The sequence below is a fragment of the Vipera berus genome (assembly GCF_964194415.1).
Source record: "Vipera berus genome assembly, chromosome: 2".
In the NCBI taxonomy this organism is placed as follows: Eukaryota; Metazoa; Chordata; class Lepidosauria; order Squamata; family Viperidae; genus Vipera; species Vipera berus.
Window position 1 is genome coordinate 233,904,312 of NC_138203.1, and position 17,191 is coordinate 233,921,502.

At 39.9% G+C, this 17,191-nt stretch overlaps 1 protein-coding gene across 3 annotated transcripts in view; it reads left to right on the plus strand.

Moving 5' to 3' along the window:
* ABHD6 (abhydrolase domain containing 6, acylglycerol lipase) overlaps positions 1-14,441 on the plus strand; it is a 32,646-nt gene extending 18,205 nt beyond the window's left edge. For all 3 annotated transcript variants that reach the window (XM_081316847.1, XM_081316848.1, XM_081316849.1), the window contains exons 4-9: positions 355-468; positions 2,842-2,974; positions 4,083-4,240; positions 7,658-7,712; positions 9,004-9,104; positions 11,108-14,441. In XM_081316847.1, the coding sequence (XP_081172973.1) occupies positions 355-468; positions 2,842-2,974; positions 4,083-4,240; positions 7,658-7,712; positions 9,004-9,104; positions 11,108-11,284 (738 nt within the window). In that variant the 3' untranslated portion in view covers positions 11,285-14,441. The remainder of the gene's footprint in view (positions 1-354; positions 469-2,841; positions 2,975-4,082; positions 4,241-7,657; positions 7,713-9,003; positions 9,105-11,107) is intronic.
* Positions 14,442-17,191: the final 2,750 nt, after the last annotated feature.

Consider the following 17,191-nt stretch of genomic DNA (forward strand, 5'->3'; position numbering starts at 1 on the left):
CTGTTTTACAAGAATGCTTTGTGCTGAGCCAGTCTATGGTCAAAACAAGGCTGTTCAACTCCATGGACAGATTCTCGTGTTGTGCTAGGCCAACATATAGTTTGCTTAATTTTGGCTTAGCTTGTTATACAAACCCAGCCAATTACAGTTGTTTGCAACAAACCATTGTTGAATAAACGGTGGCTTAATACTATGTGTAAACCAGGACTGTAATAATGTAATAATAATAATAATAATAATAATAATAATAATAATAATAATAATAATAATAATAATAATAATAGTCATACTGGAATGTTGCTTAAGTTTGATTTTGATGATAAAGTATCTTGTGCTTGTGCTTGTTCTCCACAGTTTCTTCCAAAAAACCTTCACTTGATTTGTATTGATATGCCAGGTCATGAGGGTACCACTCGGTCATCTCTTGATGACTATTCCATATATGGACAAGTGAAAAGAATACATCAGGTAAAATGTGCAGAAGTTGCCCCTACATTGTTGCAGTCTTGCAGTTTTGTTAGAGCTTCCAGTTTTGAAGTAATTAAAAATGAACGGGGAGGTGTGTTTTCTATTATATTTGAGTTGGGGGATAAGGCTACCACAGATTCCTCTATCTGATACTTTCTCTGTGCATTGGATTACTTTGTTGGGGAGTAAGGGAGCTTAACTGTTGTTGTTGTTAGTTGCGAAGTCGTGTCCGACTGATCGCGACCCTATGGACAACATTCCTGCAGGTCTTCCTGTCCTCTACCATCTTCTGGAGTCCATTTAAGATCACGCCTACTGCTTCAGTGACTCCATCCAGCCACCTCATTCTCTGTCGTCCCCTTCTTCTCTTGCCCTCAATCTTTCCCTGCATTAGGCTCTTCAGTGAGTCTTTCCTTCTCATTAGGTGGCCAAAGGATTTGAGTTTTAGCTTTGGGAGCTTAACTAAAGCCCAGTTTAGTTCAAGTGTCGCAGAAGCACTGCATAGACTCCAGACTCCGGGTTGTCAAGTTTTTCCTCTGATGAGATTGTGGCTTTATTTTGTGTGTGTCATAAAATAAACAATCTTTGCTGTTTATTGCATACTTGAGCAATATTGAAGGTCACTCTTTCCAACACGTGTGCCAGTGTCTTCCTCCAGCTCTGATTTCTGGCATTTCCACATGATACATTTCAGTCAGCAATGCAAAAGCGCTGTCACCTCTTCTCAGTTCCCCTCTTCATACAGAATCTTTAATTAGTTTTCCGGGTAGAACTTGTAGCACTTCGGAAATTACTTAAGATGCCCCTTTGAAGTCAATCAGTGCTCTCTCTCTCTCTCGAGAGCTGTATCTGACATTTATTTATAGAGGAAACTTTTATGGCCACCTAGCTTATGCACAATTATCCTAGGCAGCAATATTCCATCAAAATAAAAATAAACCCACAAAATCTCACAAAATATATTGTACTCTCACCACAGTAGCACAGCACCCCACCAATTTGCTGGGCTCACTTCTGTCCTAGCCAGATGCCAGGGCATAGAGACAGGTCTTTATAGCCCTCCAGAAGATTAATAGCGTGGGGGCTCTCTAGATGTCATGGGGTGTGTGTGTGTTCCAAAGGGTCAGGAAAGCCATAGACAAGGCAAGTCTCCAGGTCAGTGCTATATAGCCTACCCCAACTTCTTTGACAAGCTGCTGGGCCAGGATACTATGGCAGGAGCCAGTGAAATTGATGCGCCTCTGAGCAGCCATTTTAAATTTCCCACAATGGCTGTCTTTTTCTGCTTCCAAGCAAACCTACAACTAAGGGGCGGGACTGTCATTATCAGAGAAAATGAGCAGAGATCCTTGTATGCAGTGGGGCAGGAGGCACAGTGGCTCTTGACTTGAGCACCACATCACTTGCTTGCCAATGGTGAAACTCCAAAAGTGGGTGGGGCATCTGTTTTTCCTACCTGTTCCTTCTTTTTTTTTTAACGAAAGAAAAAATAATGATCACTAGATAGCATGGGAGTTTGAGGGTGGAGGGTTAAAGGGCCAATGTCGTCCACCCTGGGTGTTCTCTGTAGAGTGGCCTTCACACACACAGCTACCTTTAGTTTGAAATCAGCTATAAGTTACAGTTATAAATCCACTGCTTTGGTTGTTTTGGGTGAATCTGGATTTTCCCTCTTTACTTGCCACATGGAGTTTCTTAACCAGAGCTGGATGTGTATCCTGGTGATTACAACATGGTCATCATGAAACCACGATAGTTACCGATTACAGTTTGAGGCTAACCCTAACTGGACATTGTATGATTGATGTTTAAAAGTCTTCCTGGCTAAATAGCCTTCTTGAAATCACACATGACTTTTAGTGACTTTATGGACATGTTCTTGTACTTTTCCTGGCATTGGTACAGAAATGACTTGCAAGTGCTTTCTTCCAGGATGCTTTTCTTTACTTCTCAGTTTAGTCCACTGTTCTTGGAGTTCCCTGGAGGTCTCCCATCTAAGTAGAGACTAGGCCTGACTTGCTTAACTTCTCAGCCAAAACCACCTAGCCAGAAGCTGTCACACCCTGAAATTTGAAAAGTTAACAGGATTTTGCTACAGTATTTTAAAACTTGCAGTCTTTGCTCTTTGGGGATATTTACTTCTTCCTGATCCAGCAGAGCTTTTCATCAGTAATACCAATTCTTTCTTAATTGAAAAAAGACCTCCCAGATTAAAGCAATTTCTGCATCCAGTCATGGTTTGCCTTCACACTGATCCTGAAATAAGCTTTCCTAATCCTTCCTATTTTGGACTAGGAGGGACAGCAACTTGGATTAAGCCCCAGCTATTGTGTTGCAGGATGCTGATGCATGGTCTCTCCTTTAATTTTTCAGTTTGTTGAATGTATCAATCTGAACCGAAAGCCATTTTACCTGATTGGAACTTCTATGGGTGGACATGTGGCTGGCGTTTATGCTGCTCAGTATCCTACAGAGGTCTGCTGCTTAAGTCTTATATGCCCTGCAGGTGAGTTTCCCCATTTGTATTGGAGGGATTAGCCAGTGACATCACTGTTACCCGGGGACACCCAGGGGGGGCTTCATTCATGTCCCTGTCAAGATGCTGGAGCGAATGATGGGAGCTCTCCCTGCCACCCAGCAGCATTCAGGTGTTGAATGTGGGCTTGTTAACCTCCAACCCAGCATCTTAACCACATGAGCCACCGCGTTCCTGCAGGTGAATGATGCAAAGGAAATCTGACTTCTGAGAAAGTAGCAAAATGCACTGGATGGGACCCATAAACTTATATTTGCATGATAGATCCTAGGAAGAAACAGATGGATTTTAAGCCTCTTTTTGCAGTGAATTTTGTCCTTGGTTCAGAGAAATCCTGTGTACTTTCTTTTCCTCTCCCTTCTGACTATTTTCTTACCCCATCCCCTTTTTAGTACCATAAATGTATTAAGTCTATTGAAGGATTCTTCCCAAGCTGGATGACTTCCAAAAATATGGGCGTCAGTTACTAGAAATTTCATCAATGGCCTATTTGGCTGCACAACTCTTGAGTGTTGGGCAAGGTTGCATTAACATATTTCTGTTGTAGTTTTGAAAGAAATCACTTGCCTTAAGATTTCAGTGGTGTGTTACTAAATTTTATGTCACAACTTGGGATCTTGCTGTAAACGTGGCCAAACGCTATGGACTGTGGTTTGAATATCATTTGCTATGATCTGACATCAGAAAATTAAACATTTTGGGGCACATCTCTCTTCCAAGGGCAGTCATTGGTTAGTGGAAATGGACACAGTTGAATCATTCTAGATTTTTATTTCCAAGTTTGATGCCCTCCAGATGTGCTAGAATGAGAATTATTCTACTGTACAATTTAGAGCAGAAGATGCTTCATAAATGCTCACTGAATTCAACAAAATTCATATTTTTAATTGAATTTGTAATTCCATGCACTTAACTGAATTGCCAACTAAATCCTTAGGCCAGGTCTTGTTACCACTTCCCTTTCTTCATTTTCCCCAGCTTTTATTTTCTTTAAATAAAATTTTCTCTGGCAGGGTTATTGAGAAAATCTACTGCTTTGTGATCTTAGCACGCAATGCTTCTTCTCCTCTCATTACAGGTATTCCACAGCCCCCAGAAAACAATTTTTCAGAACAGGTGAAGGAGTTGAGGAAGAATGGCTGCTTTGATAAGATTCCTTTGGTTCCATCCACTCCGGAAGAAATGGAAGACATGCTAAAATTGTGCTCTTACATTCGCTTCAAGGTGCCCCATCAGGTAAGCAAGTGGCATCATAGGAAAATATTTTTAAGTAGAATTTCCCCTCAAATTAGTTGTTTTATTGTTGACTACAAATAATACAATGTAGAGACCAATGAAAGTTAAGTGCAGTGGGATCTGAAAACTGTTAACCCTGAGATTAAAGTAAATTAAACCTTTCAAATAGCAAATTTATATCCATGTTAAGTGTATCCATATACAGTCAGGTCCAGAGATATTGGGACATCGACACAATTCTAACATCTTTGGCTCTATAAACCACCACAATGGATTTGGAATGAAACAAACACAATGTGCTTTAACTGCAGACTGTCAGCTTTAATGTGAGAGTATTTACATCCAACTCAGGTGAACGGTGTAGGAATTACAACAGTTGGCATCTGTGCCTCCCACTTGGTAAGGGACCAATAGCAATGGGACAGAATAATAATCATAAATCAAACTTTCCCTTTTTAATACTTGGTTGCAAATCCTTTGCAGACAATCACAGCCTGAAGTCTGGAACGCATAGACATCACCAGACGCTGGGTTTCATCCCTGGTGATGCTGTGCCAGGCATCTACTGCAACTATCTTCAGTTCCTGCTTGTTCTTGGGGCATTTTCCCTTCAGTTTTGTCTTCAGCAAGTGAAATGCATGCTCAATGGGATTCAGGTCAGGTGATTGACTTGGCCATTGCATAACATTCCACTTCTGTCCCTTCATAAACTCTTTGGTTGCTTTTGCAGTATGCTTTGGGTCATTGTCCATCTGCACTGTGAAGCGCCGTCCAATGCGTTCTGCAGCATTTGGCTGAATGTGAGCAGATAATATTGCCCGAAACACGTCAGACTTCATCCTGCTGCTTTTGTCAGCAGTCACATCATCAATAGATACAAGAGAACCAGTTCCATTGACAGCCATACATGCCCACGCCATGACACTACCACCACGCTTCACTGATGAGGTGGTATGCTTAGGATCATGAGCAGTTCCTTTCTTTCTCCATACTCTTCTCTTCCCATCACTCTGGTACAAGTTGATCTTGGTCTCATCTGTCCATAGGATATTGTTCCAGAACTGTGAAGGCCTTTTTAGATGTTGTTTGGCAAACTCTAATCTGGCCTTTCTGTTTTTGAGGCTCACCAATGGTTTACATTTTGTGGTGAACCCTCTGTATTCAGTCTGGTGAAGTCTTCTCTTGATTGTTGACTTTGACACACATACACCTACCTCCTGGAGAGTGTTCTTGATCTGGCCAACTGTTGTGAAGGGTGTTTTCTTCACCAGGGAAAGAATTCTTCGGTCATCCACCATAGTTGTTTTCCGTGGTCTCCCGGGTCTTTTGGTGTTGCTGAGCTCACCGGTGCGTTCCTTCTTTTTGAGAATGTTCCAAACAGTTGTTTTGGCCACGCCTAATGTTCTTGCTATCTCTCTGATGGGTTTGTTTTGTTTCTTCAGCCTAATGATGGCTTGCTTCATTGATAGTGACAGCTCTTTGGATCTCATCTTGAGAGTTGACAGCAACAGATTCCAAATGCAAATAGCACACTTGAAATGAACTCTGGGCCTTTTATCTGCACATTGTAATTGGGGTAATGAGGGAATATCACACACCTGGCCATGGAACAGCTGAGAAGCCAATTGTCCCATTACTATTGGTCCCTTACCAAGTGGGAGGCACAGATGCAAACTGTTGTAATTCCTACATTGTTCACCCGAGTTGGATGTAAATACCCTCACATTAAAGCTGACAGTCTGCAGTTAAAGCACATTGTGTTTGTTTCATTCCAAATCCATTGTGGTGGTGTATAGAACCAAAGATGTTAGAATTGTGTCGATGTCCCAATATTTCTGGACCTGACTGTATGTACGAACATAGACTTGCTTATTTATTTATTTAAGAAAATTTGTATGGCTGCCTACTCAGTGACTCTGGGCAACTTACAAAAATAAAAACTCAGTGTACAAACAATTAAAAAAACAACATCTCAATATGACATTGATTAGAAGTTGCAAAGGGCATTGAATTATTTTGTAATATGAAAGAAAGCTTATATTTTTGAACTTAAGACTAAAGTTGTGGCTATTTATGTCTAGTAACAAGAAATTCCCATCATTAAATGAGGACCATCCGGTTCATTAAAGACCTCACACGATCGCAACTTACAACTTCCTGCCAGCTTCCTCATTGATGCTGGGAAAGTTGGCAATCACAGTCACGTGACCATAGCTCACTGCAATGCTGTAGTAGTGAGTTGACTACTGAGTATGTAGATTGTGATCCTGTGGCTGTGGGGTTGCTATGGTGGCTGGAATTTCATGGATTACCTTTTTTTCAGCACCACTGTAACATTGAATGGTTGCTGAATGAATGTACATAACCTGAGGACCACTTGTAACCCTGTTTTTGTCACTTACTTCAGCAATATCCAGTGAATTCCTTTGAGAGTTTATTGTATGATTTCTGTGTCATCAGGCTTGGAATAGCATGCCTTTGTGACCCTTCTATTCAGATTTCTAGTTCTGGAACTTTCAGCTACGATATCAAATTCCATGAGAAGTGATGGAATTTTCGTCATTAAACTGTAAGGCAAAGGTTGGCAAAAGATATTAAAAGCTTTGGCTGCTCCTCTTTGGATAATAACACATATGAGGAACCGAATGAAGGTTATAGGAAGCTGCTTTAAATGGAGACAGACTCCATTTAAAAATTGCCAATGTTTCTTCACAGCTCACACGGGAAAGCCTTTGCCAATTCTAACTAGAAATTCCAGGAACTAAGTTTGCAAGCTACCTTTGGCAACTTATGAGAGGCATTTCGTTTTTCTTCTAACTGATTCTAATGTCCTGAACATTTAGAAGCCATACAGGTATTAGAGAGAAAAGTACTGCTATGTGCTATGTTGGAGGGATAATTTTTAAAAAGAAAAAAGAATAAAAATAAAAGAAATGGAACTATGCAAACATTTAAAAGTTGGGGCACTATAAGGGCATGCATACATGAGTTATGCAAGATCCACAAATTATATAAAAATATATTAAATCAAGATGAAAGGATGATTTTTTTTTAAATGGATGTAGCCTTGATTTGCTTTTCTTGTTCCTAGCTGTTTTTCTAGTTTTCCTTCGTGGAAGATACATTTTCATTTTTTAATTACCAGGCATGTGAAACTCTTAGTTAAATTTTCTCTAGTAATACGTAGGCCTCTATTTTCCACATTTTTCTGCCTCAGGCTTTTGTTGTTATAAGTCTCTAAATAGTTTATATCTTAATTTAGTTATTTACCACAGGGAAGGCAAATTGGAGTGTTCGAGAGTGATTGCCATTTCCAGCAAACTCTGAGAAATGAATAAATGAATAACGAGCTTTTTTTTAAAGTGGGAATGGTGTGCCCTAACTTTATTTTTGTAATACATCTTTATATATTCATAGATCCTGCAGGGCCTTGTTGACGTTCGGATCCCACATAATGATTTTTACAGAAAATGTAAGTGCCTTGCACTAATTTTCTCTTGGATTTGAACTGAAAACAGCAGCATCTACAGAGGGGTTCCAGAAGGGAAAATTGCTCCGTCCCTTTTGTACATGACATAATGGGCTGGATTTGCATTTTGTCATTTTGATGAATTCATCAGATTCTGCTGCTGCTGCTGCCTGAGGACACCTGGACCATTTACTTATCAATCTTTATCCAGAAAGAAAATTTTTGCTTGTTTTTCATTAATGAAACAGTGCCAAAACAAGGTTAAGTGTTATTTGGCTTATATTCTATTTTTTGTACATGAAATCAAGGTGGCATACATAGTGCTATTTTTTTTCCCCTGCAGCAACAACCCTGTGTGGTAGATCGTGCTATGACCAATATTGACAAAAATTAAAACAGTTTAATTTATAAACTATTTTAGGGTTTTTTAAAAAAGGAATTTTTAAAAATATTTAAAGGATTAGAATCCAGTAACGTTGGATGGAAGCTGCATAACAAAACAATAGCCAAACAGAGGCCTTTAGCTTTGGGGAGCTGAGCAGAAGAAGTCTGAAGTGGGTGTTTTAGTACATTTGATTTCTGAAGCCTCTGCTAACAAATTACTTGTCTGCTTCCTTTCTGAGACTTGGTTCTAGCTTTGAGTGAATTTCTAATTTTGGGGATAGAAATTGTAAATGATGCAGAGTCTTTTTACATGCCATTTCAATTCCTCCCCCTTGCTTTCTGATTGGTATAGAAATGCATGATGTGCAGCTAAGGGTGAATACCTGAGACTGAGAAGATGGAGAAAGGGCCATGGGAACAACAGTTTGGGTTGTAACCACAGGCAAAAAAAAATGTTCCATCTGTGTTTGTTTTCCAAGGAAATGTAATTTTGCTGCACCAGAATTAATCAGTGAATGAATGGCTGGGCTTGTTCCCTAACCCTCTTAGCCTGGTTCCCGAATTAGCAACTTCTCTGGAATTGCCCAGTGCATCAAATCATATGCTGTGGGACCCTCTTCGCCCTGGCACTGTTGTTTCCTCAGCTGACCTTGTTAAGTATGCCTTGTGAAGCCAGCCAGCAAATTGTCTGAAAAAGCTTTTGTGTCTCCCTGCCTGTGCAGTCTCTCCTCCTGCTAACCTCAGTAATTATTTTCCTTGCTTCTGTTGCCTCATTGACAACAGTCTGTTGCCATTATTTTCTTTCTGGGTGAAAATCTTGAAGTGTGTTTCATCATAATTGGAATGCCTCGTTGCTTTGGGTGGACTGATTTGCTTCCCTCCCCATCACTTCTTTTTCTCTTCTGTAAAGTGTTTTTAGATCTAATAGATGAAAAGTCAGTGACCTGCCTTTATGATAACATGAGCAAGATCAAGGCTGCAACACAGATTATCTGGGGAAAGCAAGATCAGGTATGTCAGCTTTTCTCTAGACCAGTCTGTACTAACCTGTTCTTTAGTATAATGTTGTCTTGTTCACTTGTGAAAAACATAATGCATGTCCCAGTTGTATGATATTACATGTTGCAATCCATTTTACCTTAGAAGAGGTTGCAGTTTTGCAATTATATAGCCTGGCTCCACGACTTCAGATTGGAGTTCATGAAATTCGTGGCATGAAAATGCATAAGTTTGCAGTTTCTCTCCCCTTTTCCAGGATATTATTTGCCACATTTTCACATTTCTGTGCTGCCATACCCCAAAACAATTGTGCATGGCTTTACAGATTAAAAAGAAAAAAAATACCTGACAAAGCATCAAATATAACTGGTATATTAAGGGTAACCCAACATACATGCTGATTAAAAACACACCATACCCCTACTGTAACTGTTACATACCGATACTCAGGGTTAACCTCAAACTCCAGGAAGCCGTCAGACCTAACCGGGGAATCCCTAAACGCGGCAGCCGTTGACAGTTGACAGCTGTCAAAAGGCTGCCGGAAGAAGTCACGCATGCGCACGAGCCAGCAGGCAGCCGTTGACAGTGACAGCTGTCAAAAGGGCTGCCGGGAGCATTTACGCATGCGCCAGGACCGATCCAGCTGACAACCATCGAGAAGTCAGAACGCCGGTTCCCAAACAGGTCCACCAGCCAGTTGGCCAGTCAGCTGGCGGATTCCCCAACTAGCCACGCAAGCGCAGCCACCCGGGAGCTGTCAAGCTGCCGGTAGGTCATTGGTCGCCGCCCTAGCGGCGGGAGAATACGGTTCCCTGATTGTTTAAAATGTTTGACAGTTCTCTATATCAAGAGGGTTTTCTCCGCTTGTCAGCTGTCCGGAGCTGAAGCTAAATAAACATCTGAAACCCAGCCTGCCGCCTCCCTCTCATCATTCTCTGAACAATCTAGTAACCATCAAAGTACACATCATATCACCCTTCCTTCCCTCCATCTTAGTCTTTTGAATTTTGTTTTCCTGCTAGTGAGAACGTTTGTGTGTGTGTGTGTGTGTGTGTGTGTGTGTGTGTGTGTGTGTGTGTGTGTGTGTGTAGGGAACCTTGTCTGCTCCAGATCAGCAGTTTCCCAGAAGAGCTTGCTGTCTTCCAAGAGCAGATATTGTTTCCAAGTGATCATGTAAGCAGAAGGCAGGCCACGTTAGTTTCTCCACATAGCATTTCCTCAGAAAAAAAAATTGGGCTCTTGTTAACAATGAGGATTATATTACAGCATTAGAGTTACTAAAGGAGAGAGAATAGCTAACAAATGTGGCTTTGGGAAGGAAATGAGAGGGGGGAAAAAGTAGGAAATAATTTCATGTGAAGGAAACAGAGGAAAGAGCTGGATGAGCCTGAATGAAAATGGGTCTAAGTATATAATAGTACACAGTCATAGTCTCCAGCAGCCTTTCTTCAAAATCTCTGCTCTCGTTTGGAGCCCATGTGTTTCTTCTGCCAATCGTCTCAAACTGTAATAAGCATGGACAATCTCCAACAGCCTATGGTGTTTCTGAGGAATGGGAATGAGATACTTTATATATCAATTGTCGCCATGATAAAGCAACAGTTCATTTTATGAGGGGTCCTTGGTGCTCTCTGAGCTTGGTGATTTTCTTGCAGACATTTCATTATCCACAGTAGGAAAACATCAGTGCTAGGCTAGCCCTGATGATGTTATCTAGTTTGGGTAATGAAACATCTGCAAGAAAACCACCAACTCAGAGAGCACCAAGGACCCTTCATTTCATCCTTGAGCTACAAATATTCTCCTTTATGGAATTCCATTTATGAAAAGAAGTGTGAAAATTGTGACCTTTGGTTTTGTTTTTTTTACGTTTCTTGTCCTAGTTGTTTCCTTGTGCAAATTGGTTCCTTTGTGAGCCAAATTTGGTGCTGAAGCAGCTCGGAATATCTTGCTGAATTCAGGAATGGCCAGCATGGAGGTAATTTTTTCTTGGTTTATTTTTTTCTCCCTAGGTGCTCGATGTTTCAGGAGCAGACATTTTAGCAAAATCAATCCCTGATGCCCAAGTACATATTCTGGAAAATTGCGGGCACAATATAATCATGGAACGACCCAAAAAAACAGCAAAACTTATTCTGGATTTCATGATCGCTGTACAGAATGCTGAGAATAAGAAGAAACTGGCTTGAACTTTTCCTATGGGTTTGAACCCTTAAGCCTAGCTGTATCAGTTGAGAGGAAATACTACTAATTTAATCAGTTCTCAGGGATCTTATTATACAGAACTTGGTGATTGTGCCAAAATCCCTGAAGAAATCTGAATAATTCATATATTTAATTTAGAAGTCTTATCAGTGCAATGACTCTGGGATACTGAACACTCTTTACATACATATGATAATGATAATAAAGTCTAATAAAAAATCTGCATTTCTAGATATTTGGAGGAATAGTTAAAGACTTACAAGGTAAATGTGTAACACTGGGTTTTTTTATACCAATCACACTTTAAAATATCCAATTTGAATTGGATAACATGCTTACTGCTAGGTAAAATAGGTTAAAAAAATCACCGTCTTCTGTTGTTAGTATGTTCCTTTCTTGGTCTGGTAATGTTCCAGTGAACTGTAATTCTAAACATCAGAGAAAAAAATGCCAAAGGGAAAAATCGTTGTGGGACAGATTCTTATATGGGTTCTATGTTATCCAAAAAATGTGCATCTTACCTTCCATTTGGGCTTTACCTATACAGTAGCATCTCAATAATATAACACTGGTCTACAGATTTGGGGAAATTATCGACCTTGAGATAAAATGTGTTAATTCTTACATATTTTGATTAGATGAATTAGGAAACAGGTGGTAAAGGTAAAGGCTTGTGAAAGTGTCATTGCCTAACATGTCCAAGGAACAGTTGCGTGATATTTTCCCTCAGAAGCCAAGATGCCTCAAAACTCTAAACAATGCAGATATCTGCTGCTGCAGTTGTGGTGAGGTTACATTTGCATCTCAAAAATGCAGTGTGATGGCAGTGGTAAAAAAAGGCATATCACCTGTATTTTGGATGCCAAATAGGGGATCAGGACAAGTATTGGGCCCCTCATTATTGTTGCATTACACGTGCAGCTTACCTGCATCATTGGCTAAACAAGAAGAAACAGTCCATGCCTTTCGCTGTCCCAATGTTGTGGAGGGAACCCACCAATCATAGCAACTGCTATTTTTGCATGGTTCCCCCAGTTGTAAAAGGGATCTCAAGAAAGAAGAAGTGGACCCTGGAATATCCATACATCCCATGCACACTACGTTCTGTTCTCCATGGTGAGGATTTGCCAATTCCAGATTCACCAGACTCCTACTCTCTAAACTCAGATGATGATAAAAGATGATAAGCAGGATGCAGCTGATCCAGGGCCGTCTGTGTCAGTGGACCCAAACTTTAGCCCACCATATGTTCTTCCTGAACCACATGTAATTTCACAGAGTGAATTAAATGACCTGGTCAGGGATTTGGAATTGCCTAAGAGTAAGGCAGAGCTTTTGGGCTCCAGATTACAACAGTGGAACCTCTTGCAGAGTGAAAAAGTATGAAAATGTTACATGAAAGAAACAATAAATGAATGGGAAGTTATGTTACTGGTATCGATAAAAAGATTAAATTTATGATGATTGGTGTGGCACCATTCTTATTGCTATATTACATTTCGTAGAAAAGTTGTGCATAATCTCACATCCCTCTCGTAATTTTGAATTATTTTGATGCAATTTTGACTTGAAGGCATATCTTGGAAACAGGAGCCAATTAATACTCAGGACTTAATTTTTCTTTATTAGTGACCCAATTCTGGTAAAATTTAGCTACTTTCATTTTCAAGGCTTTCTTGTGGACCAGTGTAATTATTGATATATTTATAAAAACTAAAATATGACTGTCACAAAATTCTGAATCATGGAATTCATTGGCCACTTCTAGATTTATGCAGTGACTTCATGCAATCTAGCATAATACCTAGTTAATTGGAATGTAGATGGCAATTGCAATTGATTTTAAATATGTAGAAAAAATGGCCTCGAGCAAAATTTCATACAGAGGGGGCAAAAGTGAGCTTCCATCTCTTAATGTAGATGACTGCATGAGGAAATGTTGTGACAAAAGGTTTGGATGATTCAGATATTCATTGAAGTACTGTTTATATTAAGTTACGATTTCAACCAAGAAAAAAAAATGCACTACATTTTAAACGTATGAAAGTTTTGCTGATGCAGTGCAAGTCTTCAGTGTTTATTTGTTTATGAAGAAGTTGGTTTTGTATTCCTCCATACCTCCATTTATGCCTTAGGAGCAAATTGAAATATTGATGTCATCTGGATCGACTATTATTGCAATAGTCAAGTACTTAAGAAGTAGCTGGACCCTTGAAGGGCAGGTCACTGAGTATAAAACTTGTGTATGTATGGTTGTATGTGCACACAAACATGCACATACACAGAGGTTAAATTCCAATATTTAACCTGACTATTTCTGATGCAAGTGGTTAGCAAATTCCCAGTGAAGAGTAATCTTACTGTACAGTTAATAAAGTAAATGGAGCTGTTCCAAAGCCATTTCTGGAGCCAGTGTTTCAATCTAGATGGGACCTGATCCAAGCAATAACACTATATATAAGTAAATATAGAAGTGATCAAATTTTGGTTAGAATTGGGCTGAACTGCTTTTTCAGCTTCTGCTGCTGCCCCTTTTAATTAAGCATTCTACTGAGTAAACTATTTACTTAATGAATTCTGTGAATTCTGTGTTCCGTTCGAAATGTGTACCAATCTGAAATGTGTACCAATCAAGTAGAATTGGGGTATTCTAAATGTTTATTTGTTATGTTCACCCGACTTTTACAAAGTGAATTATTTTATCAATCTTCAGCATACTCTGCTTTTAAATTAGTATCTAAAGAATATAAAGCATACAGTATTCCTTTTTCTGGGTATGTGTTCTCATTTCTGAGTGCAGTTCTTTAGTGAACAAAAATTCTGTATCAGATTTAAAAAGTTGGGAGTTATTACATCCTTGTAACTACACTTTTCCTTTTTATATTTATACGGAGGCTTGTGAAAAACCCTTTCCACCAAGAAACATTCAATGAATGTTGTTGTTCCATTGAGTAACAATTTGCAGCACTGCGTATTTTAGAATGGCAGTTAAATGAGTGAACTGATTCCAAAGTAATTTGACTTTGAAGAAAACTTGTATTTGTTGAAAGATTAGGAAAATATGTTGATACCAAGTCTGGTTTCTGATTTTACAACCACTGTGGAAGTGAGATACCAGTATAAATACTGTAATTTTGTTCCAATTAAAATACTGTATTTGTGACTAATTTCTTCCAATCAAATCCTTACAATTCCTCGTATTTTCAACTTCTATTGCAATCAGATTACCTTGCCATACATTATCATTACAGAGTCATGAATGGTCTATCTTTTCCTCAAATGAGGTTGGGGGAATTCAACTTTTATTGAGGAAAAATGAGAACCTGCGTATTTTATTCAATAACTGATCAATATTTCTAGAACTAGTATTTAAAATCCATACAAAACCAACAGAGGACAAGTGAATAGTTTTAATCTGGCTCTCAGAAGCCAATGTACTATACACAGAAAGACTCAATTAAAACGTAATTGAAATATCAAACTCTTGATTTTGTGGGTTCCCCCCCCATATCCTTTTATTTCTGGTGTTCACGCTGCAGGTGCCACTGCTTGATAGCTAAATCTACCCAGTGAGCTTGCTAGCAGAGGAAGTCCTCAGTTTACAACCATTCATTTAGCAACTGTTCAAAGTTACAGTGGCACTGAAAAAAGCCGATACAAAACCTGATGCAATTACAACCATCTCAACATCTCCACGGTCACCTGATCAACGTTCGGGTGCTTTGTAATTGGCATATATTTACAGTGTCCTAGGATCACACAATTTCCCTTTGCCACCTTTCGAGCCGCTTTCTGACAAGCAAACCAATGAGAGAAGCTGGATGTGCTTAATGACTGCGATTCATTTAACTGCAGTGATTTGCTTAACAACCATGGCAAAAAAAAAAAAGATAAAATTGGGCATGACTCACTTAACAATCTGCTTAACAATGGATATTCTGGTTACAAATATGGTTGTAAGCTGAGGACTTCCTCTAGTGCAGGCATCTCAAACTGCCGGCACACAGGCCGGATGCGTCACACTGAAACTGCGCCCACCCCATTGCCGGCAATGGGGAGAACATCCCGATATGTCGCGCGACATCACGTGATGTTGCGAGTTTGACACGTCTGCTGTAGTGGTATATAACCATCTGCCCCTCAAACAATGTAAAATTGACCATCTTGTGATCAATAGTCACAGTTGACTGCAGGAGTGGGGTGGGAGGTGGAGAGAGAAGTAAATATGCCCAGGAGAATGGGGCGGGGGGGGGAGGAGAATAAATACAATGACTGAAGTCCTCAATTGGAAAGTCTACCTGGTATTGCCTTTTGTGAAAGATTAATGTACTCTTGAATTAATATGGAATGAGTTTCAGTTTTAGACCCCAAGATCTTCTCTCAATAACTTCAAAGAGCAATGTGGAAGTTACTGCTACTTTTTCTCAGGTTAACTTAGAGGTGTGTTCATGTGACAAAATTGTATGGCAAGTATGGCAGATTGTCCCTGCTTCCAAATTCATTAAAGAGAGTCCCTGTCATGCAGTTTACGACAATCAGAAAACGCTCTGCTCTCTTCCTTCTCCTTCTTGGCTTACTTTGAAGTTCTTACCTCCACCCCACTCTTCTCTGAACGATCTTTTCCCACTTGAATTGGAAGCAGCACACAATCCTAATAAATGCCACAAGCTACACCATGCTTTTCAGCTACAAAGAAATGATAGGTAACTAGTGAGTCTTCTAGGTAAAGGTAAAGGTTCCCCCGCACATGCGTGCTAGTCGTTTCCAACTCTAGGGGCTGGTGCTCATCTCCGTTTCAAAGCCGAAGAGCCAGCGCTTGTCCGAGGACGTCTCCGTGGTCATGTGGCCGGCATGAATAGACGCCAAAGGCGCACGGAACGCTGTTACCTTCCCACCAGAGTGGTCCCTATTTTTCTACTTGCATTTTTTACATGCTTTCGAACTGCTAGGTTGGCAGAAGCTGGGACGAGTAACAGGCGCTCACTCTGTTACGCGGCACTCGGGATTCGACCCGCCAAACTGCCAACCTTCTGATTGACAGGCTCAGCGTCCTAACCCACTGAGCCACCTTGTCCCTTCGTGAGTCTTCTAGGCAACATCAATAAATCTCTTTGTTGTTCAGTTTTTGTTTTTCTTCTTTGCATGGTTTCATAAGTAAAAGCCTGATAGGAAGAATTCAGAATGCCACCGAATATAAGTGACAGTTGTTCTCAACATTCTCTACGAATGTTGGTTGCCAGAAATGGTGAGATTCTTAAAGGGAATTAGAACAACTCTAGCTAGAAAGGGGAAAAAATAATTATTATGTTTTGCTTAGTGGAGCACTATCATTTTAGAAAATGTAATACATTAGCTTGACACTTTGGCTATTAAAGAAGACCTGACAGTGTTCCTGAGTAAAAGAAGAGCATTGGTTTCTTATGGAGAACCCCAGCACGAAACCATATGGCAGAAGAGAAATTATTTTCTCCGTAATTACATTTTTGCGTTTTACCTGTTAGAAAAGTCATCCCACAATAATTTTAGCTGAATGGATTTACTAAAGGGGGATAGCTCCACCTGGAGGCCAGCAAGGGCAATACTACATAGTCCTTATTTAGCAATCACAATTGGGTCAGGTTAACTGTTAAGGGAAGCAGTTGCTAAGTGAAACGGTGATTATACTTATGATCTTACTTCAGCTTTCCTTTGCATATCTGTGAAAATTGTAAATGCAAGGATTGGTCATAAAGTTACTTTTTTATCACAATCTTAATTGAAAATGGCCACTAAATGAGGCACTCACTAAATGAGGACTACTTTAAAAACAAAAAGGGACACTTTAAAAACAAAGATTTCACAGGCAACAGCTGTACCTGATCAATCTTGCCTAGGGACCACAAAACAACAAC